Source organism: Serinus canaria, chromosome 10 (genome assembly GCF_022539315.1).
Source record: "Serinus canaria isolate serCan28SL12 chromosome 10, serCan2020, whole genome shotgun sequence".
In the NCBI taxonomy this organism is placed as follows: domain Eukaryota; kingdom Metazoa; phylum Chordata; class Aves; order Passeriformes; family Fringillidae; genus Serinus; species Serinus canaria.
Genome location: NC_066324.1, coordinates 8,839,737 through 8,866,648, shown reverse-complemented (window position 1 = coordinate 8,866,648; position 26,912 = coordinate 8,839,737). Strand labels below are relative to the sequence as shown.

The window sequence follows — 26,912 nt, the reverse complement described above, 5'->3', positions numbered from 1 at the left end:
TTTGGAATTATAGTCCTGAGGTAGAAGGCTAGTTCAGAGTTATTGAAGGAGAAGTGTCCATCTTACAGGATTTTCCTACAGCAGTACTGTGACCATTCTTTATGCTCTATTCTCTTGACAGGAGTGATTTTACTTGGACATCAGTGATTAACAGAAACTCCAGATCACTTCAGAAAAATGCAGTCTCACAAGGAAGAACCTGCAACATCTCAGAGATCACAGTCTTAAAAAGGATCCAAACCCAGTGAGCAACTGCATCTTCCATAAGTGAAACCTGTCCATCTTCTAAAATCGTCTCATGGGGAGGAGATGTCCACAGTAACAGTAAACTATTGTAACAGCAACCCAGGAAAAGCTATGGCTAAGGTAATACACCTTTGGGAAAGGCTTTTAAAAGGTACTTTGACTCTTTTAATCATGTTTCTATCAGATAGATTTACTAGATTGTAGAAGTCTGTTTTACTCAAGCTTCTTCCTGATCACCACTGTACATTTGCAAAGTATATTTATCATCCAGGGAAAGTCTTCTACAAGCCACCATTATTTTCAAAGGAAAAGGGAAAAAATACAGCAAAGGCTTCAAAGATGAGAGTGAATTATTTCATTCACAAGTGCAGCATGTGCTTTCTCTTCTGTAATGACACAGTACAGAAAACAAGAGGCAATTAATGCAATTCCTTTGCCAAATGAGTGGGATCTTATAAAGAATTGGCACATAATTCTGATTTCAGCTTTCTTGTTTCAAACAAAACCAAACCTAATACAGAACAATATAATGTACTAACATGGGTCCTTTACCATATTTTTCTTTTTCCCCAATACAAGTGTCTGCAAAGTGCTGGGCCTCTAATCAAAGGACACTCAGTGCCCAACCCAGCACTGTTGATGCAGTCAGACATTTCTGTGTACTACAGTACAGTCATGAAAGTGAACCAAAGAAGAACATTTGGTCTTTTGTTGTCTTACATACCAAGACAGAAAAGCATGGCTCTTCCTCTGTTCTACCCAGTGAACAGATGTGGGTTTAATCACTTGCAAAAGAAAATGCTCACAAATTTCAGAGTATGACTTTGATATTTAGGAGTAAAATTACTTTCTCAAAGAAAGTAATTTTCATCTAATTGTCTTGAAACTGTCCATAAAAGGAAGACAGGTAAGGAATTGGATAAATACACCAAATAGGGTTTCCTTTGAAGTTATTTTCTTCAGCTGGAGAGAAACCTAAGGTAATTTTCATAAACAAAACACTCATGGCAAGATAAAAAAGAAGCCTCAGGGTCCAATATCAGAAAGTTATAGGAGATTCTTCAATAAATAGTATTACATAGCAGTGTAAATTCAGATGCCTCCTCTGTCTTGCTGAACTCAAAGCTGCAAATCAACTCAATACACAAGGTTAGCAAACAGCAGAATTAGGTAAAAATAGAAGCAGAAAATGCCATGCAAAAGCCCAAAAGGACACCTTAAGGGCTATAACTCTAAGCTGGCCACTAACCTACTATCCAACACCCCTGCCTCCCCCCCAGCTCAAATCACCTCATAAATACCTAAAGCAGATTACCCTTCCTTCCAGGGAGCATTAGAGCTCTGACAAGACATATGAAATGCAGATCCAGGGAACACAGATCTGGGGCAACTCTTCAAGACACATTTTGAAAGGATGTCCATGGCATGGAGGTGGTTGGACTTCACATCCAGAGAGAGCAGGTATGTTTCTAATGCCATCTGGCCCTTGGTGACCAGGATCTAGCCTCATACACGTGGCCTCTGCAGGGATAATGTGCACAAAGGGATCTCTTTTCCAATCTGGGTGTTGCACCAGGAGCGGAGGGTGGAGGGACAGAGATGAAATCTGTGGTTTTGATGTGAAAGTAAGATGCACAATGCTGGCATCTGGCAGCCATAAAAGACACATGAGGTAGAGCTGGGCCTCTGGGCTGTTGCCAGCCAGGGTGCTTGCAAGGATAACAAGAGCTTGTAACCCATGCAGAGGGGTCAGGATGGCAGAACACAGTTATGGCCCATGCTGGTACTGGAACTGCAAATTCCCTAGCTTCCCAGAGTTTCAGTAAGAGCCTACCCAACATCCTAAATTAATTTTAAACCCACAGGCATTTAAAGTTCATCACAAATGACCAGGCCCACAAAGCACCCAGACATACACCCCCCACTGAAAATCAGTGGGAGTTCAGCCCCTAAATACTCCAATAGTTCTGACCAAGTATTTTCCTTTTTTCCCCCCTTAAAAACCCCAAGTTGTGTTGTCCCTTTGAGCCTCTCTTGCTCATAGCTTTTTTCAGTCCTATATTTCACTGTAATTTCTTGAGAGCACCACAACCTGCAGTGCCCAGGCAGCAGCACCTATCTGGAGTTTCAGAGATAGTGCTGGTGTCTGGAGCATGTAGGACTCACTTCAACAACTGCTCTTCAGCCCACTCACATGTTACCAGCTCCATTTGCAGGCACAAACCCCTCCAATGCCAGTCACAAGACAAGACAAGATTACAGATCCTCAATGAATCCATGTCTAAACTCAGTATTAAGGAAATTTCACGCAGGCAGTTTCACTTACAGACTTTCTTGCAATGCCTAGGACCTGAGTTTCTAAAAGTGAGTTTTTAATTATGAGCAGAGAAACAATAGCTCACTTCAGCATGAAAAAGAATACATCCATTATTTTTCCATGCTCTGTAATTTAAAAATGGGTCAACTCATTAGCTTTAAAGCTTTCAAAAGTACTTAAACTGAAATACAGGGCTCAGTTTCTTTTTGTTTTTTAAGCCAGACCCAGAGATTGAAGAGTTTTAGACCAATGACTACTCTAAGATGATGAAAGAGGATAAAGTTTTTGAACTATGAATCTAATACAAACAGAACAGATTGATTTCATAGTAAATTTTTAAACAGAAAGTAAATTTTTAAACATTGACTAAATTTGAAGCATTTAAATAAGACCAGAGCATTAACTGCACACCAATTCAGAAGTGCTGCAGGGCCTATAATTTGTCACTCTCTATATAGATCAAGATGACTTTTCTCACATTTTTCCATTGTGTGCATGGTCAGAATGCAAACAAGGGCCAAAGTGCACCTGAGCAGCCAGTTGAGAGACTTCCTTTATGTAATGTGAACCAGACAGAATCAATAATACTGAAAAAAATTGACTAGGAAAAGGCAATTTCTTACTCTGCGCTTAAAACCATAACCCCGAGGGCCAGAATTGCTCTATTGACATTTTGTAATTTGACAACAACAGAATTATGGTTAGTGGGACATTGACTCCCAGTGCTTCCCAAGCACCTTCTGCATGACCTGGGGGACACCTGGTGTGCATTCAGTATGAAACAGAAGTTCATCAGTGCCAGTGCCCAACAGGCTTCAGGGCTGTGTTCTCTATCCCCAGACTAAAGTTCAGGTTCCTGCTGCCCAAACAAAACTGCTGCTTTAAGATCTTGGTAGGTAAGTCAGACCTAAACCCAACTACTCTGAGCCATCTCGTACTCCAGTCACTTCAGCTGAAAATAATTTGATTTTAAAATTGAATTTAAGCAAGTTGTTAGTAATCACCTTTCAAGTATTTATTTTATTGAGGGAGGGAGGAGAGGAAAATCAAGCTATTTAGCTTTCCAAGTATTTAACATAAAAGCCAGAAGAGCTCCATCTGGCAACCAGCAGGATTTCTAAATAATCTAAATAGTATCTACATAAGAACCAGGCTGTCTATGGAGTGAGACAACTTCAACTTTTACAGCCACAAGAAGACTTTATTAACATAAAAGGAAATTATAAAGAATTACATTAGAACAGGAACAAGAGCCTGGCAAGCTAACAAAAGACCCCAGGAATCTCTGCATTAATCTTCAAATGCTGCTTTTGACTTGTTGGAATATAGCATCATGCTCTGCATGGTTTTAGAAAAACAAAATAAAAAACCCTCTTAGGTTCAAAGGACTCAAGCACAATAAAACCAGCTCTAGGAAAATATTCAGATTAATGAAAATCAATATGTAATTCCTTACTTTGCCACACAAAAAACAACCCTTAATATTTGAACATACTTTGGGAAACATCAGTATTTAATTAAAGTCATGGAAAAGGCCCTTCATGTCCATAGATGTCTGTCTTCATTAAGAAGATGGTTCTGAGTACTGCTGCTAATTATGTAAATTAAATACACTTTTGAATGTAGTTTTACATATAGAAAATATGGTAATTCTAATTCCCATATAAGTAAACACCTCAGAGCGTACAGTATTCAATTTTCTGAGTTATTCATATGTAGGATCTGGCCTTGCATTTCATACCTAGCCCATCCCCTTTTCGGATCATTTGTGAGTGATCCAAACCTGGTGGTGGTTTGGTGTCATATGGGAAATATTTAACTGGTCCTCAATGCCCCTGTCAAGTTGCCATTGGGATTTTCTGTCAGTTTCTTGGCAAAAAATCAAAGAGTGAAACAGTGGGCCCAAAAAAACATGTTATGGTGATCCTGTGTGGATAGGGCAGCCTTGAAGCTCTGCGCTTTCCGCTATCCCTGGGCTACAGGAAGAGAATTTCTATCTTTATCATTGCCCATCTGGCACCTTTCACAGGCAGCAAGAACAAAGAAGTAAAATGTACTGGCCCCTACCATCTGCTTCTGCTTGTGAAGTCGGGAGAGAACCTGACAGGGAAGAAAGCAAAGAAAGATAAAACCCAACCCCTTCGTTTCCCACCAAACTGTTCTGGCAGGTACAGGTTGTGCCTGTACATATCTTAGGGCCCCCCTAGAGACCTCTGGTTCCCTACAGCAGCACAGCTGCTGAGCACAGAGCATCCCAAACACTCCCAGCCCCACGTCCTCCCTCCCAGCCTCCTGACAGCCCCCAGAGAAAGGCTGTGCTGTCTGAAATCTGCTTTATTGGATCAGCTGCTGTTTTATCTAGAATAGGAAAATTCCTGTGGGTTTAATAAGAGGTATTGCCCTACAGATTTTTTCTGGTCCCACCTCCTTTCCCATCAGCCACATCCCCTGTTACTGCAAGGCTGCATACACCATGTGTTGGCTGGACCCCTTCTGTCTCTGACAGAAGTTTGGCCAAAAAGAGCAGATTTTCTGCTACTTTGATCATTTCCTGTGGTAAAAAGTAAAGGGAATTATCTGACCCAGGGTCTTTTTTTTTTTTTTTCCTTTCTTAGTTTTGAAAAATAACATGGCTTTACATTTGCAAGTTCCCTTAAATAGTGTACTTGCTTTCCAATAGCATTCTGCTGCTGGCTTACTGGTTGCCTTACAGAACTTACTTTTTTTAGAATCAGAAAACACATTGCTCTGATCTCAAACTCGAACTCAGCTGCTGTATTATTACATCAATAATGACCTTCCCCATGCTGAAGAAGCAACCACAAGATAGTATCAAATTTACAGACAATACAAAGGTGGCAGCTTCTTCCCTGTTAAAAAGTTATTACATTTAAAAAACAAGCTTACTTCTCTTGTGGTGGGGATAGCGTTGTTTTTGGCTACAAATGTGCATTGCATAATGTCTTTAGAAATAAGTTAACCATTTTATTAAATGCACTTTTAGAGTAGTCTATGACATATGTGATATAAGCACCCTAAAACTTTTTTTTTCCTTCAAGACTCCACATCAGAAAACATCTCATGCTTGTGTAACCCCTTGATGCAATAGTCACAGTACCTGCTAATTTGAATGGTGTGGAAGATTTGGGAGCAGGGGCCTAAGTATGGTGCTAAGTGATAATCACTGACCTGGATGGGCCTTTCAAGTGCACCCTGAAAACTCATCCATTTGGTATTTCTTCTGGCCCAGAGAGTACAGAGTAAGCAAACAGCATGAATCTACCTATTGAACTAATGTCTTGTGTCAGAATTAATATTCTATAGGAACAAATTCCAAATAAATTATCACAATATACATTAAGTCTATAAATGTGGCTCTACAGCATTTAAAAGATACATTTATTCACACTTAGTAGTGGGACCCCCCCTTTTTTCAGCTCAGAAAAATGCTACAATGTGCAAGTTGTGCTTGTTGCCATCAAAACTTTTTTTTTTCAACTTTGCTGTGCTAATTACATGAGTAGCACATTTTGACAGATATAGTGTTGAGCTGGGGCCAGGGTGCAGTGTGTGCCTCCCTTTGTGTGATCTCTACTCTCGAAAGAAATGATTGAACATTTTGAACTGTTAAAATTACTATTGTTTTAAAATGTTATAGGAGGTTACTTTGGTGAAATTACTACTTGCGTATATGTATTTTTTTTGTCAGCCTGTTAAAAAATCATGGCCTGGCTACATTTCCCACTTTATTTATAAAACTGAATCTTTCCTGAACTCACACAGCTCAAAAGCAAAAGGACACCTAAGGCAGTCTGGTTTCTTTTAGTATTAAAAAAAGAAGAAGATACATACTTATTTATATCTGTATGCAGGTACCTCACTTAAAAATATAATAAGAAAGGGGAGGAAGAATCTACAGTAACCTTGTTAAAACAAAAATTGCACTAAACCACTTCAAACAAGATCTTACCACAACAAAAATCAGCGTTATCATCGTTAATAATACAGTGCCTTTCATATGCAGAGGTAGAAAGGAGGCTGTACTGTGATCCATATAATCTCAATAATGAAAAAATGAATCAAAAAGGATCTAATTAGTTCAGCAGCACCAAAAACTAATAAGTAGAAACATCAAAAGAGCCAGTGGGACATTACTTTTTTTTTTGTCAGATGTTCTGCAGAGCTACCCTTGAGAATTCTCTGGTTTCTGTCTGGCAGGAGGAGGCCTCACCAAGGAGGTGACAGTACCTGCAAAGCCCTGGAGCTAAAGGATGCTGGCTGTAGCTGTGCCCTGCAGCTCTCCCAGCCCCATCCCTGCACGTCCTGCACGGATCCTGCCCCACCGGGATCCCGCACAGGAAGGGTGGGGCAGGTTCCTCACCTCCTGTCTGCGGCAGGAGATAGCACATCCTGAACACTGCCCCTTTTCCTCCTTCCCCAGAGCCCCGGCGGAAAAGAGAAGGAGGAACAGTCACTGGGGAGGTGCCTCGGCTCCCCCGGAGACACGCGAGGGAGGGAGATCCAAAGGACAGCTGAGCAGAGACTGCACCCAGCACAGAGCCACCTGGACATGGCCCTGGCCTCCTGCGAGTCCCTTGGGACACCTACAGCTGCTCCTGCCTACTTATGGGAACAGGTTTGTGTGTGCACACCTGAGAGCCTCTGAGCAAATAGCTGTGGAGGCATCCCAGTCAAAGTTAGAACACTGTGTGCATAGATTTATTTATTAAAGAAAAGTGAGAGGACTTCTATACTGCACCACACAGCTGTGGGCAGCCATGCCTCTGCAGCACACACTGCATGGTGACAACATCCCACCCTGAAGGAGTGCAGCCGGGGCTGATTATGGCAAAGAATTGTTCATACAATTCACTGAAGTCAGAAAAGTTCCATTTAAATGTAAACAAAACCTAATACAGAAGTCCTCTGTACTTAAGGAATTATTTCTCTCTAACCCTGAAGATACGGATGTAGCTTTTATCTCCTCCAACAGATGTGTCTGTCCACTACCCAGTAACGGTTCACTCCACTTAAGTAAGTAAAAGCATCATATGCAAGAGAAACAATAATGCTATAAAGCAAAGACCTTTCACTACTCCAGGTCCACTCCATACCCAAAGCCCAAAGGTTTCCTTCTCCAAAGGAATAAATAGGACGGTATTTGTTGAGGTTTAAGCCACAGTAACATTTTAAGGTGTCAATAGCTTTCAACATGGTTCGATCTGCAGACCTATTAAAAAACCCAATTAGGCAATGGAGCAGGACAGAGAAACAAAACCTCCTTTCCAGAAGATCTGCTCTTCTATTGAACAGAACATATAGAAAGCAACAGATCTCACAGGGCCAGGCTGACAACATTCATCACTGCAGCTCTGGGAACTACTGCAGTCTGCACTAAGCTCCACTCACACCTCCCAAGGAATTCAACTGGAGGTCGGCTGCACCTCAAAAGCTAGCCATGGTCTCCTGTAATCCTCTACAACACTAAACTCAAACTGCTGTGACAGAAATCTCTACTGAGGAGCTCCAACACAAACCTCTGAGGAATTAAAGTACCCACTCCAGCAAACCTTCACAATCCCAAGAAGACGTATGGCACACGCCAGGCTAACCAGCAGTTTTCTAAGAAATCGTACTGAAACTCATAGATTTACACACAGATGGCCCACAACACCTGCAAGAGTTAAAATACAAAACCTTCTCAAAAGGTAACACCAAATGCTGATAAAGACAAACAAAGCCAGGCTGTGCCCTGCTGCAGCAATCACCAGTGCTCTGCAGAGCAGTCCCAGAGTATGCAGCACTGCCCAGCTGCCCACAGATACAACTGGAGCAGCTCAGGGTGCTAGGGGTAGTACTGGGAGAGGGACAGTATTTATGAAAATAAAAGAACTGAATTGAAGCCTGCATGCTGCTGTCTAGAACTTACAGTTAGGTTTGTACCACCCATTCCCTGGGGGAAATGACATAGAATACAAACAGGCCTAGTTGTTCAATTATTCAAGTATTAAAAGATTCACAGAAAAGCATCTGAGAAACATAACATTTTAATAGATGAAATAAATACTCCAGTACATGCAAGATAAAAACTGACATTGGAAAAAATTAAAAATCACTTTTGTTATAGTGTAATTTTGTTTGTTTGTTTAAACACTCACAGTAGCTTTTCCCCCAGTTTGGAAATCAACACATGGAAAACATAATCACAACCTCCAGTCCTTCCACTCCTACACACCAAATGCACTTCTAACCTAACACTTGATGCAAAATAAAAAAAGTCATACAAAACAAAAACAAACAAAATAGTAGCTACATCCATCATCTATGTGTTGTTGGGTTTTTTCATTTTTTTAAATGACTTAGAACTGAGGTAACCTTTTTCCTGCACAACCGAACAGCAAAATTTAGAAGGGAAACTTCGGAAGACAAGACAAGACAAACTTTAAAAACCGCACCCAGCGCGATTAAAGCTCTTTTTTTTTTTTTGTCCTTTTTCTAAGATACCCCCACCTCCCCAAATATAAAAAACTTTGAAACAGTTTTACCACTTGTGTGAAGACCTTGTGGAATAAAGGAAAATTTATCTGCAGACACTTGCTTAACTTTAAAGTAAAATAAAAAGAAGCCAAAACTGGCTACCTTTATTAGTACATATAGTTTGAATACGTTCTGCTTCTTCACCACATGAAATCAAAGGATTGGGCTCATCCAAGCAAATTCTTTGGTATACAAAAAAGGGGTGAGGAGGTGGGATATTATTTTCCTTTAGCAATGACTGGGATCTAAACAGAAGATGTGGGGGTTAATTCACAGAATTGGAGTTCACTGGCGGTAAAGTCCTGGGTGAAGATCTTTCTCTTAGTGCCTGAGATAGCAGGTTGCAACCATCCGAGACGGCGCAAGCTGAGTTCCTCAACCGTTCCCTGTAATCGCTCATTTTGGTGCTACTTTCGGGGTGTTGGGCTATATCCCTGAGGCATTGGGTCAGGAGCACACAAGCAGATACCACACTCATGGCTCCTCCTAGGATGGCGGTTTGCACAGCTTTGCCCTCTGGATTAATGGTGGCAGCTTTACCCAAAAACTGGGGCTCAGTGGCAAAGCCCACCAGAGCATAGACAGACTGCACCAAAGGTCCACTGAACAAGACGCACCGGTTCCTGGTCAGCTCGCTGGGCGAGGTCTTGACCTCCTTGACACAGGCCAAGAGGGCAGAGGCGCTGGTGCTCATGCATTTGACACTGAGTTTGAACTGCTCCTTAGCAAATTTATCCTTGGATTTCTCACTGGCCAGCACGCAGGCGTCTGTCAGGAATTTCAAGTTCTTGGACATGTTCTGAGAAACCTCCAGCAGGAGCTGAGGGCTCATATCTGCCAAAGGGGTGGTCTTCAAGACCCCGCAGCCGTGCTCCACCTCATGCCTACATCGGGTCACCTTGTAGCGATCCACCAAGCCAGGCATGGCAGGCTGGGCCCCTGGAGTCTCCACTGCAGCCAGGTAGGCAGCGTGGGCAGAGCACTCGGTCAGGGAGACCACCAGCTCCCCCATTTCCATCAGGCTTTCTCCCACCTCCCCGAAGCGCCCCATGTTGAGCTGGCTCTGGACGTCATGGGTCAAGATGGAGAGTCCTTTGGTCCTGGCAATGATCGTGTCCCTGCACTTCTCAAAGGACTCACCGAAGACAGACAGACTCTCGGTGTTCACCGGCCTGGTCTCGCTCGACAGCAGAAGCAGATCGGCCACCAGTTGCATCTTGATCTTGCAGTGGTCGCAGATAGAGATGAGCTTTTTCCTCTGCAGGGAGCTGCTGCTGGGGATGCCGCCGCCGGAGACCTCGCTGCTGGACTTGCCGGAGCCACCGCTAGCCATAGCGCCGGGGGGGCACTCGCATGCCGCTCGCTACCCCGCTGCTGCCGCCTCCGCCGCCGCCCGAGCAGTCCCGACTGAGCCCGGCAGGATCGCTCTGCCTTTTCCGCAACATCATTCCATTAATCGCCGGGAGGCAAGAAAAGGCTCTGGGCGCCGGGGCTGCCGCTGCTCGGGGAGCGAGCTCGGCCGGGGCGCCCGCCCCGCTCCGGCGCCAGCCTCCGCTCCTACGGCGCTCCCGCGGCGGGGCGGCGCTCGCCGGGCGCCCCCGGGCCCCGGTCTGGCATCCCTTAGCTAAAAATACGTAATTTTTTTTCTCCTTTCCTTCTCGCAGGCTGGCTCGCCTTCCTTCCACCGTCTCGTCCGGCTCCCAGGCTGCGGGATCCTGCGCGAAGTTCCCTTTACCAGACGCGGTACCTCAGGGACGCTCCGCCGCCGCGCGGAGTTGGGGCAGGGGCGCTGCCCTCCAAGTTGCTACCGCGCCCCCGGCGCCTCCGGTCGGGGAGCGCCCGCCGGGCGCAGCTCGCAGGGGCCGGAGGGGCGGCGGCTGCGCACCATGTGCCGCCCCCGGCGCCCGCCGCGGCCCCGGCTCGCAGGAAGCGCCGCGGAGGGTGTGGCCCGCCCGCCCCGCACGGCCCCGCCGCGCACCCGCGGGGAGCCGGCCCGGGAGGGGAGAGGGGCACGGCGGGGAGCCGGGACGCGGAGGACCGCGGGGGGAAGGAAAAACAAAAAAAAAGAAGAGAGAGACGAGGGGGTAAAAAAAAAAGCTCCACCGGATCCGGGTGCTGGGGCGGGCGGGCGGATCCGTTCCCCTTCCTTTGCCGCTGCCTCACTCCTTCCTGCCGCGATCATTCACGCGGCCGCTGCGCGCTCGCTCCCCGCCGCCGCCGTCCATCCCCTGCGCCCCGGGCCCTCCTCGCCGGCTCCCGCGGTGGCCGCCGCCGCACCAACTTAGGCTCTTCCCGCAAACAAGGGTGGTGGCCGCGGGCTGCAGCCGCGGATGCTGCGACCCGCCCGGCCTTGCGCTCCTCCTGCCATCTTCCCTGGCTGAGCGGCCAACTCCCAGGGAAAAAAGAAAAAAAAATAAAAGAAAAAGAGGAAAAAAAAAAAAAAAAGGAGAGAGCTAGGAAATCTTCGTTTAAATTCCCTTTTTCTGGCTTTCAGACAAACTACTGGGAAGCGGCGGCTACGACGGCGCTGCCAGCCAGACGCTGCACGGCTCCGGGGGAGCTCCCCCGCCCCGCTGCCTTTGCTGTAACCTCACTTGAGCCTATCGAAATCTTTTGTGCGGTGTCACCGCCCTTCGTTTAAATCCTGCCCTCCCCCCGCCGCCGCTCCGCGCCCGCCGCCGCTCGCTCCTCCCAGGCGGAGGGGGCAGCAGCGCCGGCACCGCCCGTCCGCCGCCGTCGCTGCCCCGTCCCCGCCGCGCCGGGCTCCGGAGGGGCTCCACGAATAAACAGCGGGGATGCCGGAGCGAGAGGCCCCTGGGAGGAAGGCGAGAGGCAGCCGGACAGCGGCCGCCGGGAGAGCGCGGCCCGGGGGCGCACGGAGCGGTCGGATAGCGGAGAGCGAGGAGCCGCCCCAGCCCCGGCCCGGGTGCCGCTCCCTGCCCGGCCCCTGCCCCGGGCAGCCCGCCAGGTGAGTGCGGCGTTCCGCTCGGAGGTCCCGGCCCGCCAGGCAGCGCCCGTGTCGGGCTGTCCCGGTCCGGGTGGCAGAACCCGTCCCTGTGCCAGCCGGCCCCGAGTGGCAGAACCCGAGGCAGTGCGGCTCGGAGCGCGGGCCCGCCTCTCATCCCGCGGGGCTCCGGGTACCCGGCCCGGGCTGGCCGTCGGGAGTGCTGAAAACGCGGGATGGGGGACTGCCTCAGCTTTCTTTACACAGAAATACTGCTCTCAGCACAGGCCTTGACCCAGATTTTAAACCAATGAAGACGAATTTGGTCTGTTGCTCTCCTGTTTCTGTCGCTGTTTTTGAACACTGGTTACTGCTTATTAGACTTCAGCAGGGAAAATGTAAACCTACTGACACTGCTGTGTACTGAAAGCTCTACAAAGACTTCCTCTGATCTGATTCCATTCTGCAGTACACCAAGAACTTTTTGAGATGATTCTTGTCAAAAGCAAGATGTTACGCTCAGTAAACCTGAGGCACACATCAGATTCCGTCCTGTTGCACAGTATCTGCATCAATATAATTCTGATTAATCAAAGCCCATGTTGAAACCACATATTACATTTCTTTATGTATTTTGCTGTAGCTTAAGCTGCAGCTAAATAATAACATTATTTTGCACCTTTAAATCAGAATTTTCTTTTTAAGCCAGCTGCCTAATTCTAGGCATTTACAATGCATTTAGCAGGTTACAGAGCTTCAGAAGTACATTTGTCCCGATTCGCAGTTAACATCCTGCTACATTCCTACTGCTGCAGGGGTGTAAGTGACCTTGAAATAAATGGAAATTGAACCAGATTCCTCACTTGCAGTTGTAGCTCAGGTCCAACAATATCCTGGCACAAACAGAGCCCAGCAAATGGATTCCATACATTTAAAGAGCTTCAGACAAGTTTATTTGCACACATTCTTAGCCATTGGCTAGAAGAACCTTTGGCCTTCTCCTTGTAGAGCAGGATGAGCACAGATGTGAAAGTGGGAGGTTAACAGGGTGTACATATTTGGAGGGCAGGGGAAGCCTTTGCCATAAATCCAGGCTTGAGGAAAGGGGTAGATACTGGTCTATGGGTGTGTCAAAAATAGGGCAGTTCTCCACCCATCCCTCCTCACAAAAACAGTGTGAGGGAAATTCTGTTTACTTGAGTCAGATTATAGCAGTTTCTAGGAAGGTCATGATTTGGGCCTAAACAATTTTGGCTTACTGCCAGCAACTTGTTTTCAAAAGTATAAATAGGAATGATTTCAGAGTGCTCTGAAAAATAAAAATCAATGGGCAGAAGAAGCCAGCTGAACTGTATTTCAAAGTATTTCCAGATACGTCCTTAAATGAGGTGAGATAGTATCCAGCACAAGGAATGTCTCTCATAAATATTAACCTAGTTTATCTTTAATGAGGATTGACTACATTTAATTAGGGTTTGAAAGATTTCATTTTAGAAAACGTAGGTCTCATCCCTGGCTAGAAGAGGTGTTACATGACCTAATAATCTTTTCCATTTTTAGATGCTGCTGCCTGCCACGATGCTCTGTGTGATTTGTGCCATGCCCCAAGGACAAAGGGGAGAGATCCTTGTTTTGGACAGGTCCTGCAGTGCCTCCTCCACCAGTCTCCCTCCACAGATACCCAGCTGGGCCTTAACCATGGCAGTTCCTGACCAAAGCCCTTAGTAACTGCTACAATATAAAGCAATTTTTTTTTCTAGCTCTTCTAACCTATCCACCAGGCTGATCTAGTCCTCATCTGCCTTGGTATTAGCCAGGGGGAAAACTGGTAATTTTTGTCTTGTAGTAGGTGTTGCATGTGGACAGTGTCCAAGGAAGTCTTGCCAAATGTCATTGTCCTCCCATAGAAGCCTTGGGTGTTTAGTTTTTCTGCATATTAAATGTTTGGGGAAGAGTCACTTAGCTTTTGCTTTTTGAAAAAATAATGTCGAAAATACCACCTTCATTAGTCATTTTTATCATGCAAGTGGCTTTTCCTGGAGCAGGTCCCTGTGAGATCCATCCTACAGACTCTAGGGTTGCTGCCTAGGTACACCTGGCCTAGCTGGATTCCCTCTTAGTCTGTGTTTCCCATGAACATGCAGTCTCATTCTAAAATGCAGCCTTGGAGGTGGATTCTCTTGGGCTGGTACCTGAGCAAGGTACATGCTTTGAAGTGCCAGTTCATGCATCTCTGTGATTAAGGAGGAGACTTGTACTCAGTGATGTTTGGGTGGGTATTTTCTTCCTAAGTCTTCTGCACATCTCTTTCAAGGAGGATGTATTCATGCCCATTTATTTCAGTGCAAAGGTGATCCACAGGGCTTGGGCAGCTCACTGCATTGGTATAAAAACTTGATGATGTGACAATCAGGTGGCCATGCTTGGCTTTAAAACGATTTCAGTGACAGAGTCTGAATGAATTAACTCTCTGGGGTTCAAACCAGCAGGCATTGTCAGATACAAGGGATTAAAAGGCTTTTTAATGTGGCTTAGTAGTGTACAGAAGATTGGCTTACTTGTATGAGCTCTTCTTTTGTCACATTGATCTTTATTTTGCATTGTGCTTAGTACAACAGAAACTGGAGGCTGAAGTCTTCTTTCCTGAATCATCTGAAAGAACTTAGCCCTTTTATTGCTTAGTAAAATATTTCATTGTGAAGGAGGAATTGATTTTTGCCAGTGTAGCCACTGTTGAGTAATAGCTGAAGAATACCAAGTTGTAATAATTTCATGAGCACTGTATGTGGCCAGGTGGGTGAGAGGAAGTTACTGTATGGTGGGTTGTACTTCTTTATATTACTTTCCTGTACAGATGTATTGATCTAACCTAATAGGGAGCTAGCTGATGAAGGAATAAAAGGCAATTCAGTGGTTCCCCTGTGTCAGCTGTATGTGACTAAACCCATGAGGTGGTAATTGTAATTACAGGAATGATAGCTCCAGTTCTGAGGGATGCAGCTGTTTTGTCAGGCTGTAAACTAAAAATCACAGGAGGATAAAGTTGGCAGGGACTGATGGAAGACATACTTCAATACCAAAGCAGAGTTTGCAGAAGAGGGTGGATTAAGATGGGCCTTCCTCTCTGCAGCAGCGTAAGTCACACAGAAGGAAAGGCAAGTTTCCAAGAATGACCAGCTTATTGTTCTTAAGATCTATTTTGTCTTAAATGCTTTGGTGCTGAGTAAGGGTTTTGTGGTCAGTACTTACAGCCATTACTTCATGAGAGATTAAACTGTGAGGTCTTGGTCTGTCTCGGGTCTGCCGAGGTAGCCATGGTCGATGCACAGGGATGCAACCTGAGAACTGGTCTGCTTGTAGCCAGAAACACAGATCTGGAGGAACAGTTAACTAGGCACTTGAGACAGCAAAGTGCAAACACAATCACAAGTTTGTTTCTTTTGTCTATAAATAAATAGGTTTTAGGATAGGGGGTGGGCTTTCACATACAGGTTTAATTAATCTGGTGTTCTGATGTTCCGGTGGTTTGTGTTTGTTCTTTTTTTAACGTGGCATAGTCAAAACCACAGTATCAAAGGTAGAACAAATTCATTATGTAGACAACATTAATGTAAACATCCCAGTAGTGGGATGCTGGTCAGTTCCTGTTTCTCAACTGAAAGGTAATACAGCAAAAGAGGTTTTTCTTTTGTTGTCCTTTCATTCATTATTTATTGCACTGTTTTCACCACTTGCTGTATATAATCAATTGGTTGTCCCCTGGTGTTACCATGGATATTTAATACATCAATGTGGAAAAGAGACACATTTTTATGAAAAGGAAAATGCAGCTACAAAACTCCTCTTGCTCTGAATGGACAGCTGTGCCATATTTTATGTGAATACAGCCAACAATGGCTTGTTGCTTCTTGTTCTTGCCTGCCATCTTCACACACAGACATCCCTCCTGCACCTCATGTGTCTCGGGGCCGGTGCCCAGGAGGTTCCATGTAGCTCCTTCCCCCCATGTAGTTCCCTTCTCCCTCCCTGGAGCAGGTGAGAAGGGCCAGAGGCAGGTTTGTAACCTTGAAGCTCAGGAGTACTCACTGCAAGAATGGCAGATGCTGTTGGTTAGAGTGGTCCAGCATAAACAGGAATCCACGACCCTCCCTTAGTCTCTTACGTCTGGGTTTTTTTGAGATCAAAGGAGAACATGGTATTTTGAAGAAAATGTGCAAGGGCCCACCCTTCCTGAATTGTACTCTTGGTTGTATGTTCTGTCCTGCAGCTGTAATACTCTACAGAAGGGTTTGGGTTTCTCCCCTCCCTGCCCTCTTTTAATGTGTTGTGAGAGAAGTTTAATAGATATTTTCACAGGAGTCTCTGATCCTACACTGCTCTCATTGTGCCTCTCTCTGTGTTCTGTGAGCAGGGCTGCTGATCACTAACAATTTAAGCCTAGCACCTCTAATTCATCTGAAGTTCATGTAATGTATTACTTACATTAGATGTAGGTGCCAAAACTGACCTGTAAACCTAAAATGAAATTGGGACTACAAAACTAATTTCATTTAGATTCTGAAAATTAGAGTATAAATGGAATTCTTGTGGGAACTCTGTAAATCTTCTTTGACATTGATTTAATGTAATTCTTTTCTTAATAGGGTAACTTTAAATTGTGTAACCAGCACATAGTTTTAACCAGCACATATTTGTGGCAAATCTTGCAGTCAGATGGAAGATTCTAAGAGGAACATTCTGTGGTGTTTCTGAATTCAAGGATCACACTGTATAGCTCTAATGCAGCTGAGTAGACAGGCAGCATACCCCCTCCCCAGCTCTGAGCAGGTAGGTAATGACACAGAGCTGTGATGTCATCTATCAGGCATCTCCGTCCCATCAATGAATTTTAATTTATAAAATGCATGTTCACATGATAACACAAATTCAGGGTAAAGATTTATTTTATGTTCAAAACTCAAGTCAGAATCTGAATTTCAAGGTTAGTACCTGAATTAGAATTTCATGTCAGAATCATCATAGTTAATCACTAATCTGGGAAAATTTTTAATTAAAGACTTAGTTTTTTAAATTGGGTCCAGGAATTCAAGATCTGACAAACTGTGGAACAAAAATTTGTATTCTTTTAATAGATGGCAAGTAAGTGTGCTTGTCTTACGCATGAAATTAAATTGAGGACTGAAATTATTCTGAATTATTCAAATGTTCACGCTCGAGATGACAGCATATTCTGCTTGCTGTGCTGTTTTTTGTCTTAGACATTTTCTTGGTTTTAAGATAACATGTTCTGATTCTTCAGGTTTAATTCTGCCTGTGAGTAAATTCAGAGGGTTGGATTAACAAATGCACTGTCTGTGCATGAGAGCTCGGGCATTAGATTCTCTCTGCAGGGGAACATTTCAGGTACTTGAGATAATTTGACCTATGAAAACAATAATTTTGAATGTTTTACTGCAAATAACTCATAATAGCCTGACATTCTGTAAAATGCATGATAGTGCTTTTAAACAGGGAAGAATATGCTGAATGCTGGGGCATCTCAAAACTTGCATCCAAAATTACCACTGCAAGGCTGCCTTGCACAACACTTAATTCATGTGGGCTTCTAATAAACATCCTTCTGTGCCAGTAGAGTTCTTTAAATGAATTGATTCTTCCAGACACAGATAGCAGGCAGCCCTTGCATGTTCATTCTCCTTTCTGCATGCTCAGTGCTGATCTTCTGTCTTGTCTGTATGTCCTTCCAAAAAGGTAGGCAGTGCCTTTTCCTTAATGAAGTCAAGTTCTCTGTTCTTTCTAAGGTTTAATTCCAAGGATTGACAAAGAACAAGCTTTAAGATTCTACTGCACTGTATTTGCAAAGAAAAGTAAAATGTGACAAATAGCAATCCACTTTAAAATAGAAAATTGCATCTAAAACTCCACCACCACCTAAGACTTGAGAGAGCTTTTGGCAGTTAAAAATTCACATTTTTCTCCCAACTCATAAGAAAGAATGGTATGGAATATAGTTCCAAAAATGGGGAAAAAAAGGAGATAATCTAAAACTTCATTAACAGAAATTTAGAACATCCTGAATCCTCATATTAAAGCTTGATCCAGCCCTGCTCAATCATGAAAACAGTTTACAAGGGAAGGTAGATTTGCCTTTCTGGTAAGATTTAACTTTGTAATTAAAAGTAATACTAATTAAACTTGAGTGTTGCAGAAGCAAAAATGACAGTCACTGCTTGAGACCTTCCCTGGCATGACTAGATGGGACTTTTAGCTACAAGGTAAGTATTTACCATCTTACCCTTGCAATCCACAATGAAAGTAGCCATGTATTATCTGATGTTCTGTATTGCAATCCTAATAGTGTTAGCTGCTAGGACTATAAAAACTGTTAAGAAACGTGAAAATTTTTAAGCCATGAAAAGCATATTGGCATGATTCAGGGGATGCTCTGATCAAAACACACTGTGCTTCAATAAAAAGAGAATGCAATTTAATTTGCTGCTGTTGGTGGTATGTGCTGTATTGCGTTTGTTTCTTGCATGGGAAAGAGGAACAGCAGAGAGCAGGGGCTGAACAGGTGTTTATCCTGCAGCTGACCCCACAAGCAGCAGACTTGAACGAGTCTTCCCAGACACAGAATTTTGCCTGAACAGAGGTAGTTGCAAAGTCAGAGCCAAGCATGAAAATTACCTCCTTTTCAAATTAGAGCTTTTATTGGCACGACAATGAAATGTATAGTTTTGGTGGTGCAGCCCTGGGTATACTGAACAACTTGTTCACCTAGCAAAGGGAATCAGGTTACTTTTGAGATCCATATCTGAACATAGTCTCAGATATTAAAGAAAGTTGGCTTGGTTCTAACAAGAAAAAACAGAATTGAAGAAAATGTTTCCTAGTAGAAATTCAATGAAAATATTTTACACTGCAAGTCCAGCATTCCAAGATAGGATATTTTTTTCCCCAGTGAATGTATGCAAGATCCAGTAATAACAAAAGTTAGCAGAAACCTATTTTAGTAAAACCTTATTAATCACAGCAATCTGATATAGTATACCTGATGTTCATTATATTTAATGAGAGATCACCAAGCAAATGGGCTCATAAGTGGCTCTGGTATTGGACAGCTCTGTGAGAAGTACTTGTCTAAACCCTGTTTCAGTTATGTACATTTAACAAGCTCCACGAATAGCTCTGAGCTGCTTCCTGTTCCTCAGGCACTGGCAGCATGTCTGAAATATTATAAAATGTATGGAGGCTGCAGCCCAGGCTGGTTGGTTGGGGGGGACTGAAATCTTGGATCCCAGATCCTCCTCTGCTGTTTCTCATGGTACATGTGCTTGGCAAGCTGCTCCTCCAGGTGCTGCCTCCCTGGAGTTCACCAGCTACGTGGCCCTGCAGTGTCTGCTCACTCCAAGAGTCAGCCAGGCTTTGGAGAGCCCCCCCAAACCCACACCTCTGCCTCCTGACTCTGTTTGTTTTCTGTGTGCACGCCTTGCCCATAAAGGCAGTGGGTTCCTGGTTCATTATTCGACCAGAACTGGATCATCTGGGGTTGAAGCTAATGATCTTTAAAGTCCCTTCCAACCCAAACCATTCTATGATTACAGGATTCTGTGATACAGTAACAGAATTGGGGTTGAAGAGTTCTCTCAACACAATTAGTTCCTCTGCTCTGAACCTGGTCTACCTTCAATGCTGAAATGGAAAAGCAGCCTCTTCTCTAATCAGCTTGACTGCAATAAAAATCTACCAGCAGCAATAACAGTGATGCTTCCTTGAATTCCCAAGTTTAAACTTTCTGGAATCCAAGGGGAAAGGTAAGAAGAGAAGATTGTGCTATTTGTAATTAAAATGCTGTCATGAGGAAAAAATGAAGATTGGGAGTTAAATAAGGCTGTGCAGACATCCATGCATGTAATTTGGTTTGGATAATGGAAAAACAGCCTGTACAAAGAAAAACCCGTATCTCATACGTTGTTGTGGTGGTCAGATGTTCTGGAGTTGTATTTTAGTAGAAAACAGAATTCATTTTAATAGTTTTCCTTTAGGAACCTAATATTGCTGAGACAGTAGTCAAAATCAGAAGACTCCTGCAATGGGCCCAGTTCCCATCACACAGATCAGCAAACCCAGATACTTTTCATTCTCTTTTAAAAACAACAAAAAAAAAAAACAACAAAAAACAAGAAGCAACCACATAGTTTAGATGCCAGGCGCTGGGCACATGTTTTATTTACTCGTTTTATCATCTCAGTGCCCAGCGCTCGCTCCCTGCCCGGGCCCTGCAGGACCGCACCGGGGGCTGCTCCGCCTGGAGCGGGGCTTGGTGCGGGGACAGCGGCACCCGGGGAGGCGGCGGGGGGCCGGCAGTGCCGTCAGCCCCGGCAGTGCCCGTCAGCCCCGGACGCTCCGGGGACCCGGCCCGGGCCGCGCCCAGCCCGGCCCGAACCGCCCGTCCAACTCCGCCTCCCGGCCCCATCCATCCCGCCCCACTCCCGGCTCCTCCTCCCGGCCCGATCCACCCCGCCCCGCTCCCCTGCAGCTCCTCCTCCGGGCCCGGCCGCGCTGCCCCCGCCCATGAGGGAGCCGGGGCCGCCTTCCCGGGAGCGGCAGAAGATGGCGGCGGCCGCGGGCTGGACGCTTCTGGCTCTGGCGCTGTGTCTGAGCGCGGCGGCCGCGACCGGCGGCTCCGAGGGGAAGCGGCCGCCCAAGAAGAAGGACATTCGGGACTACAACGACGCGGACATGGCCCGGCTGCTGGAGCAGTGGGAGGTGCGGGAGGCGCCGGGGCCGGCTGTGTCCGCCCGCACCACGCGGAGGGAGCGCCGCGGCTGCCGGGGGGCGGCGGGGCCGGGCGGGAGGGATCCCCGAGCCCGGTGCAGGGTGGCCGGTGCCGTGTTCCTTCCTCCGAGGCTCTGGGTCCGTGTGCGGGGGTTTCAAAGTCGGGGCGAGCGGCCCTCAGCCTGCCCTGCCCGGCTGGCCCTGCCCCGCCTTCCCAGAGCCCCAGCACCCAGCCCGGTGCTCGGTGCCTGCCAGCAGCTTCGTCTGGCTGAAAAGTCTGGTTTTTTTCTAAGTATTGAGCGATACACATTGTGTGACCGAGGGGTGGATAGCACAAGTTGTATTAATTTCACATTTACAGGGTAGATACGTTGTTTTGGTTTGGTGTTTTTTTCCTATCTTTCCTCATAGTAACAACTTCTAATTCCAGCTCTCTCTCATCGCCTGCATTCTTATCAGCCCGCTGCCTTAACTTTCCTTGGCGGTTTCCCATCACTCTCTTTTTCATGTGGTTGTCATGCCACTGTTAGGTTCTTTTCATTATGTTGTGTTCCATCGTCTTCTGATAAGTGCCAGAGCACTCCTCACTGTCATTTGTTCTTTCCCGTGAGGTTTTTCCCTGGAATATTTTGCAAAAAACCCTGAAAGAAATAATAGAGAGAGAACTTGTTTTATGTAACACCAGTCGCAGCTGTAAGTCAAGGTGGAGAATTGTGTTTTATATGTAAATTATAGATAAAGTAACAGGAAGTATGGATGCCTGCCTTGGTCCTGGTTGGCAGGTTATGGACCTGCTTATTCCATGGATTGTTACTCCATGTGTCCCTTTAGGAAGGGAGGTTCTTAGAAAATCGAGTTAAAATTTTAAATAAAATTAATAAAAGGTTCAAAGTTCACTTTTCTGTTAGTGGTATCAGCCAAGGACCCAGCAGGCCCAGCTTCCAAAATATCAAGGCTTCATATTGCCCAACTTGAACCAAATTTAGCCTTGTAGGAAAAAAAAAAGCCTTAAAAGGCGAGCATCTCTTTTTAATGAAATGGCTGAAAGGGAGACTCGAGTTCATGCTGCTGTAACTCTTGACTGTATATTCTGCTCCAGCCCTAGTGGGCAGGTCAGGAGGCTCTGGAGGGTTTTTCCTTTTCAGCTGGGGCAGGTCCCTGATCCAGGTCACAGTGTCCTGCACAAATGCAGATGTGGCAGAGCAGCTGAGGAGTCACTGCTGGGCCTGGGGGGTCCCTGGGGGGAGGCACAGAGAGCAGAGCAGGGACCGAGGCAGGGCTCAACAGCTGGGGGTTGTTTGGTCTCCTGGGATGGTCAGCTGCAGGGCATTTTGTCTGGTGGGAGTCAGGACACAAAGGCCTGAGGGGATGGTGGAGCAGAAGAAAGGGCGTGAGTGCACTTGATGGAGTGAGATGAGAAACAAAGGGGCCTCTGTGAATTTCGGTAAGAGCAGGAACTGTGCTTGGGAATGAGGGACACAGGAATGATCTGTACAGAATCAAATGTCATTACTTTCAACTGAATGAAATTACTCCAAAGATTTTTTTATTTCCCTGGCAATTAGTCTAAATCCATTGGAGGATGGTGGTTATGACATGCTTGGGGTCGGCCACAAGCCTGAGTGTGTGGCTCCAGCAGCTTTCCCAGCAGGAGCAGCCACCTCTGCACAGGGTCTCGTGCTGCCCCTTGCACCCTGTGCATGACTGCCTGCCGATCCAGGAGAGTGATCTGGTGGAAAACAAGGATGGGCAGCAGGGCAAAGAGGCAGAGGAGCTTCAGCAGCTCAGTTGCAGAGCTAGAGCTTGGAGGAAGCCACCGAGGGATTTTCCTCATGGAAAGGGACTCTCCTGAAGCCTGGAGTCCTGGGTAGCTGGACACAGAACTGAGAATCTGGGCCAGAGGACTCTTAGTTATTGAAATGTCAAGTGCTTTAAATAGTTCATTAATGTTACAAGCTCAGGATTTCTCAGGCTTGACTCTGATCACTGAATAGGCAAAGCAATTAAAGTGGGATAGTTACTAATGCTTTTTAAAATCAAAATGCAGGGCATTTATAAAAAATTTCTGACAATGGAAGCTGAGGAGAGGAGCAAGTGAAGGAATATGCAGTTTTTCCTATGTCTGTGTAATGCTTTTCCTCTGGAACCTCTTGTTACTGTTTAAGTGAGTGAGTCCTGGGGTGACTTTATGATGCTGAGTTGTATCCCCGTCTGCCTGTTTGGCCCAGAAGTAAGTTTTGCACTCTTAAAACTAGGTCTGAGAATGAAGGGGGAGGAGAAGGAGAAGCAGTGGGATGTCTGAGGCAGCTGTATTCAAAAACACAGAGATAAGAGCTTCAAGCCTTCCTTCTCATGGACAGCAGGAGAGAGCTCTCCTTTGCTCTCAGTTTTTAGCTAGCTGAGGCAGAGAGTTCTGTGTACTGTGGCTTTTCTTTTTTTTCAAACTGATTGGCCCTGGTCTGGACTGAAAACCCAGGAGAACACTGGAGCTCACACCTGTGGCCCACCAGGGCCTGGGACACTGCATTCCAGTGCAGGAGGGACTGAGAGGAGACTGAGCTGAGCCACACCCCACTAAAAGGACTTTCTGAATTTGCCATCTCTTCAGAACAGCGAGAGGTTTAATTCTTTAATATTATTTAATTTTTATGCTTGTGAGTACTTTGCTTCTTAAATAAAGGGTTTTTTCCACTTTTCTCCAAGGAAATCTTTTCCCAGACCAATAGAAAAAGTGGCCTCTTGAATCTGCTTTCTAGAGGGAGCCCTTCGGAAGTTTCCTCCCAAGTTTGCCCTAAACCAGGACAGTCTGCTAGACTTTTCAAAGCAAAAGCTTATACTTTTCCTTCACTTTTTTCCTTTTAGATAGCTTTAAGCACAGCTGCATGACATTTTGTGCAGGAAATAAGAAAATAAATGCCATGTAGGGGAGCTCTTGGCATCTTCTGATGATATTTCCATTCAAAGTGAAAGAGTACAACTTCAGGAGCATTTAGTTAGGGAAAAAATAGGTAATACATGTTAGTAGCTCGTATCTATATTTCAGAGTATTTGGAGATGTTTCTTTCTGCCTTTTTCTTTCAAAACTGTGGAATAAGCTGGCTTTGCTCTAATCAAACCGGACTTAAACTTCTTTTAATTGTGGAGAATGTTTTTCAGTCAATCACATGATATTTTGTATTTTCACTGTACTTTACCAATTTGACCATTCTCTGGCCTCCTGTAAGATAATGTTCCCACTTAGTGAGGGCAGGGACTTTCTTGGGCTCTCCTTTCCTTCCAGTTCACTCATTTCAGAAATTTCAAGGCGTGTGAACTACTTGAAGCATGTTTCAGACTTGCAAAATTGAAACAAAGACATAATTAGTAAGGAGAGAAAGGATAAAATCTAAGGCTCCTACAGCTTCTGTTCTGTAGTCCCTAAAATTTAAAGTTTACTGTTACAGAAATCAGGTTCTGGCTTGATGTAAGTTGTCACCATATTCAGCTCACAGTTTTGAGCTGTTTTAAGGGGCAGCAGTTTGATTGTGCCTTTCCAGATATTTAAATGGCTGTCAGCTTCAGCAGAGGCATCAAGAGGTTATTTTTGTTTTGTTTTTGTGGGAGTGATTTACTCTGGGTGATGATGTTGTCAGGCTGGGAGCTGCATCTGTGCATTAGAAAAGTCATGAAAACTTTAATCAAAGTATTTCTGTGGCATAAGCACACAGAAGATCTGAATTCTTGTGGGTTTAATTGTTTAAAGACACAAAGTAAGGGAACTTAAATTCTCAAGCAATCACAGGATTCCCAGAAGTGAGTTTTGACCTCTGAAAGCAGTATTGGATGAATGTTTTTCCATATGTGTGTGTATGAGGCTTTTTATTGCAACTTTCCCATTTCATCTTGCATGCATAATAAATATTTGTGAAACTGAAGAAAAAAAATACCATTTTATGAGTTCCATAGATGGAATTGTATTGAATTAGCCTTAAGGCTGAAATATTTCTCAGTATGTGATAAAATGAGATTCCACCTGTCAGTATGAAAATGTGCATCTTTTTCAGGGGAGGGGTATAAATGGAGAGAGCATTTTTGGTGAAGTATCTTGAAACAACAGTCACTATTTCTTTTGGTTTCACAATCTCCATCATTGAACTAAAAAATATTTTATCAAAGCACAGTTATTCTATAAAAAAGAGAAATTAAAAAAATAAGACCCAAAATATATTTGTGGAGCAGTTGAGTTTAAAGTTTCCTTGTCGTTTTCAAAACAGAAAGATGATGACATTGAAGAGGGAGATCTCCCTGAACACAAGAGGCCTCCGGCACCAATAGATTTCTCAAAAATAGATCCAGGCAAGCCTGAAAGCATCCTGAAGCTGACAAAGAAGGGGAAGACTTTGATGATGTTTGTCACAGTGTCAGGAAATCCAACAGAAAAGGAGACAGAAGAAATCACCAGCTTGTGGCAGGGCAGCCTCTTCAACGCAAACTATGATGTGCAAAGGTGAGCTGTTGTGCCCAAGGATAAAGTTCTTGCCTTTGCAGAACCCTTTCTTTCTTCCTGAAAACCTTTTCAACCTATTCATCCTTTGCTGTTCTCCATCTCCATCATCCATTACTACTTGTGTTTCTTTGTCATTTGTGACTAAATTTATGGTGTGGTGCAGAAACCTCTTCAATGCTTGTACACTACGTGTGTGTGTATAGCCCCAGTTCTTTTTATCTCACTATGGTTCAGCTATTTATCAGTTCTAGCTGCATTAGTTTGCCTCTATGTGCTTGATGGGAAACATCACATTCTGAAGACTGTCACCACAAAAGGCTTTTTGTTCCCCTGTTAAAAAATGAGACTCTCTTTCTCTCTGAGAGAGAGAATAATTTTGAAACAGAAGAATTTTGTGCTCTTGTATTGAGGCTGAGAAAGGTTGCAGTATGTGTATAAAGCAAATTTAATGCTCATTCGTGGATTTTACGTAGTGCCAAATTAGTTCTAAATTTGTTTCCTTATTCTTACTTCCTTGGTTACTCATTGATATACTTCATACATTTTATTCTTAAATGTCCTAGAATATTGTTCTCTTGTCCCCATCCCCAGGCAACAACTAGACCAGCTTCTTGCTCTTAAACACGTGCCTCAGTCATGGAGGCTCTCTGAGCAAATGCTGGAGTGTTTGAAAAGCACAGAGTTAACAGAAGAAAATTTGGATTTTTCCTGTAGGTTTATTGTTGGCTCCAATCGGGCCATCTTCATGCTGCGGGATGGTGGCTATGCCTGGGAGATCAAAGACTTCCTGATCAATCAGGAAAGGTGTGCAGATGTTACTCTGGAAGGTCAGGTTTATCCTGGCAAGGGAGCAGATGGAAATGAGAAAGTGAAAAACAAAACAAAACCTGAAAAAGCAAAGAAGAAAAAAGACACAGAGAAGAAATCCAACGGTGTCAAAGAGGACAACCGAGCAACCAACCAGAGAGAGGAGCTATGACAGCCACGGTACCCAGACTGAATCCTGCTCTGCTGCTCCTTGAAGGGAATCTGCTGATGAGTCCTGGGTTTTGGGGAGGAAGGAAGCAGAGACTACTGAAGTTTAAATTTATGTTGAAATTCACAAGTTTACTCATTGCTGTCGACCATTTGGTTAGTTACAGGAAAGGTAATGCTTCATGGCAGCAATTGACTGCTTTAGTTTGTAATTTTTTATGCTTTTGTTGTTGTTTAAAACTAGCATACAAATCTGTGTGTCTAACATCACAAATTTAAGTGGCAAAGAAGAATTATGGTCTCAGAATACGCTGATGTTCATCTGTAGTAGCTCTGTCCATCTTGGGTGTGTGCAAATCATGGATTCACAGCTGCTGAGAGCCACGTACAGTGTGCAGAGATTCTCTTGGAAGATGGTTTGATAGACATAGCTGGCACAAAGCTGCCCAAAGTAGCAAAGAATAGTGGCCAAAGATGCCTGAAATTACGGAGTTTAGGACATGTTTGGTTAGACTGGCTGTTTCTTTAAAATGAACTCAACCCGTTGTGTCCCAGGAGATCTGTGCTTTGGAGTGTGAGGGACTCTGGGTAGGAGCTCTGTTCCTGCACTCCAGATGTGTACAGGAGAC

At 44.7% G+C, this 26,912-nt stretch overlaps 3 protein-coding genes and 1 long non-coding RNA gene across 4 annotated transcripts in view; 3 read left to right on the top strand and 1 right to left on the bottom strand.

Annotated features, from left to right (window-relative positions):
* The window catches only part of LOC108961998 (uncharacterized), a 105,504-nt gene extending 98,507 nt beyond the window's left edge, over positions 1 to 6,997 (top strand). The window contains exons 36-38 of the long non-coding RNA XR_007778468.1: positions 122 to 366; positions 1,574 to 1,707; positions 6,782 to 6,997. This is a non-coding gene — a long non-coding RNA (uncharacterized LOC108961998). The remainder of the gene's footprint in view (positions 1 to 121; positions 367 to 1,573; positions 1,708 to 6,781) is intronic.
* Positions 6,998 to 8,594: 1,597 nt separating this feature from the next.
* On the bottom strand, positions 8,595 to 11,018 carry TLNRD1 (talin rod domain containing 1). Its single transcript, XM_009089979.4, has one exon. The coding sequence runs from the start codon at positions 10,431 to 10,433 to the stop codon at positions 9,366 to 9,368; it is 1,068 nt and encodes a 355-aa protein (XP_009088227.1). The 5' UTR covers positions 10,434 to 11,018; the 3' UTR covers positions 8,595 to 9,365.
* LOC127060004 (translation initiation factor IF-2-like) lies at positions 10,454 to 14,960 on the top strand. Its single transcript, XM_050978555.1, has 3 exons — positions 10,454 to 10,618; positions 10,725 to 12,068; positions 13,605 to 14,960. The coding sequence occupies exons 1-2, from the start codon at positions 10,454 to 10,456 to the stop codon at positions 11,739 to 11,741; spliced, it is 1,182 nt and encodes a 393-aa protein (XP_050834512.1). The 3' UTR covers positions 11,742 to 12,068; positions 13,605 to 14,960.
* Positions 14,961 to 20,614: 5,654 nt separating this feature from the next.
* Positions 20,615 to 26,425, top strand: MESD (mesoderm development LRP chaperone). Its single transcript, XM_009089980.4, has 3 exons — positions 20,615 to 20,813; positions 25,076 to 25,308; positions 26,023 to 26,425. The coding sequence occupies exons 1-3, from the start codon at positions 20,619 to 20,621 to the stop codon at positions 26,285 to 26,287; spliced, it is 693 nt and encodes a 230-aa protein (XP_009088228.2). The 5' UTR covers positions 20,615 to 20,618; the 3' UTR covers positions 26,288 to 26,425.
* Positions 26,426 to 26,912: the final 487 nt, after the last annotated feature.

Coding starts and splice junctions, on each gene's coding strand:
- MESD (XM_009089980.4), top strand. CDS start 20,619: ATGAGGGAGCCGGGGCCGCCTTCCCGGGAGCGGCAGAAGATGGCGGCG. Junction 20,814..25,075: donor GGCTGCTGGAGCAGTGGGAG/GTGCGGGAGGCG, acceptor TTTTCAAAACAG/AAAGATGATGACATTGAAGA. Junction 25,309..26,022: donor GCAAACTATGATGTGCAAAG/GTGAGCTGTTGT, acceptor TTTTTCCTGTAG/GTTTATTGTTGGCTCCAATC.
- LOC127060004 (XM_050978555.1), top strand. CDS start 10,454: ATGCCGCTCGCTACCCCGCTGCTGCCGCCTCCGCCGCCGCCCGAGCAG. Junction 10,619..10,724: donor CTGCTCGGGGAGCGAGCTCG/GCCGGGGCGCCC, acceptor GGCATCCCTTAG/CTAAAAATACGTAATTTTTT.
- TLNRD1 (XM_009089979.4), bottom strand. CDS start 10,433: ATGGCTAGCGGTGGCTCCGGCAAGTCCAGCAGCGAGGTCTCCGGCGGC.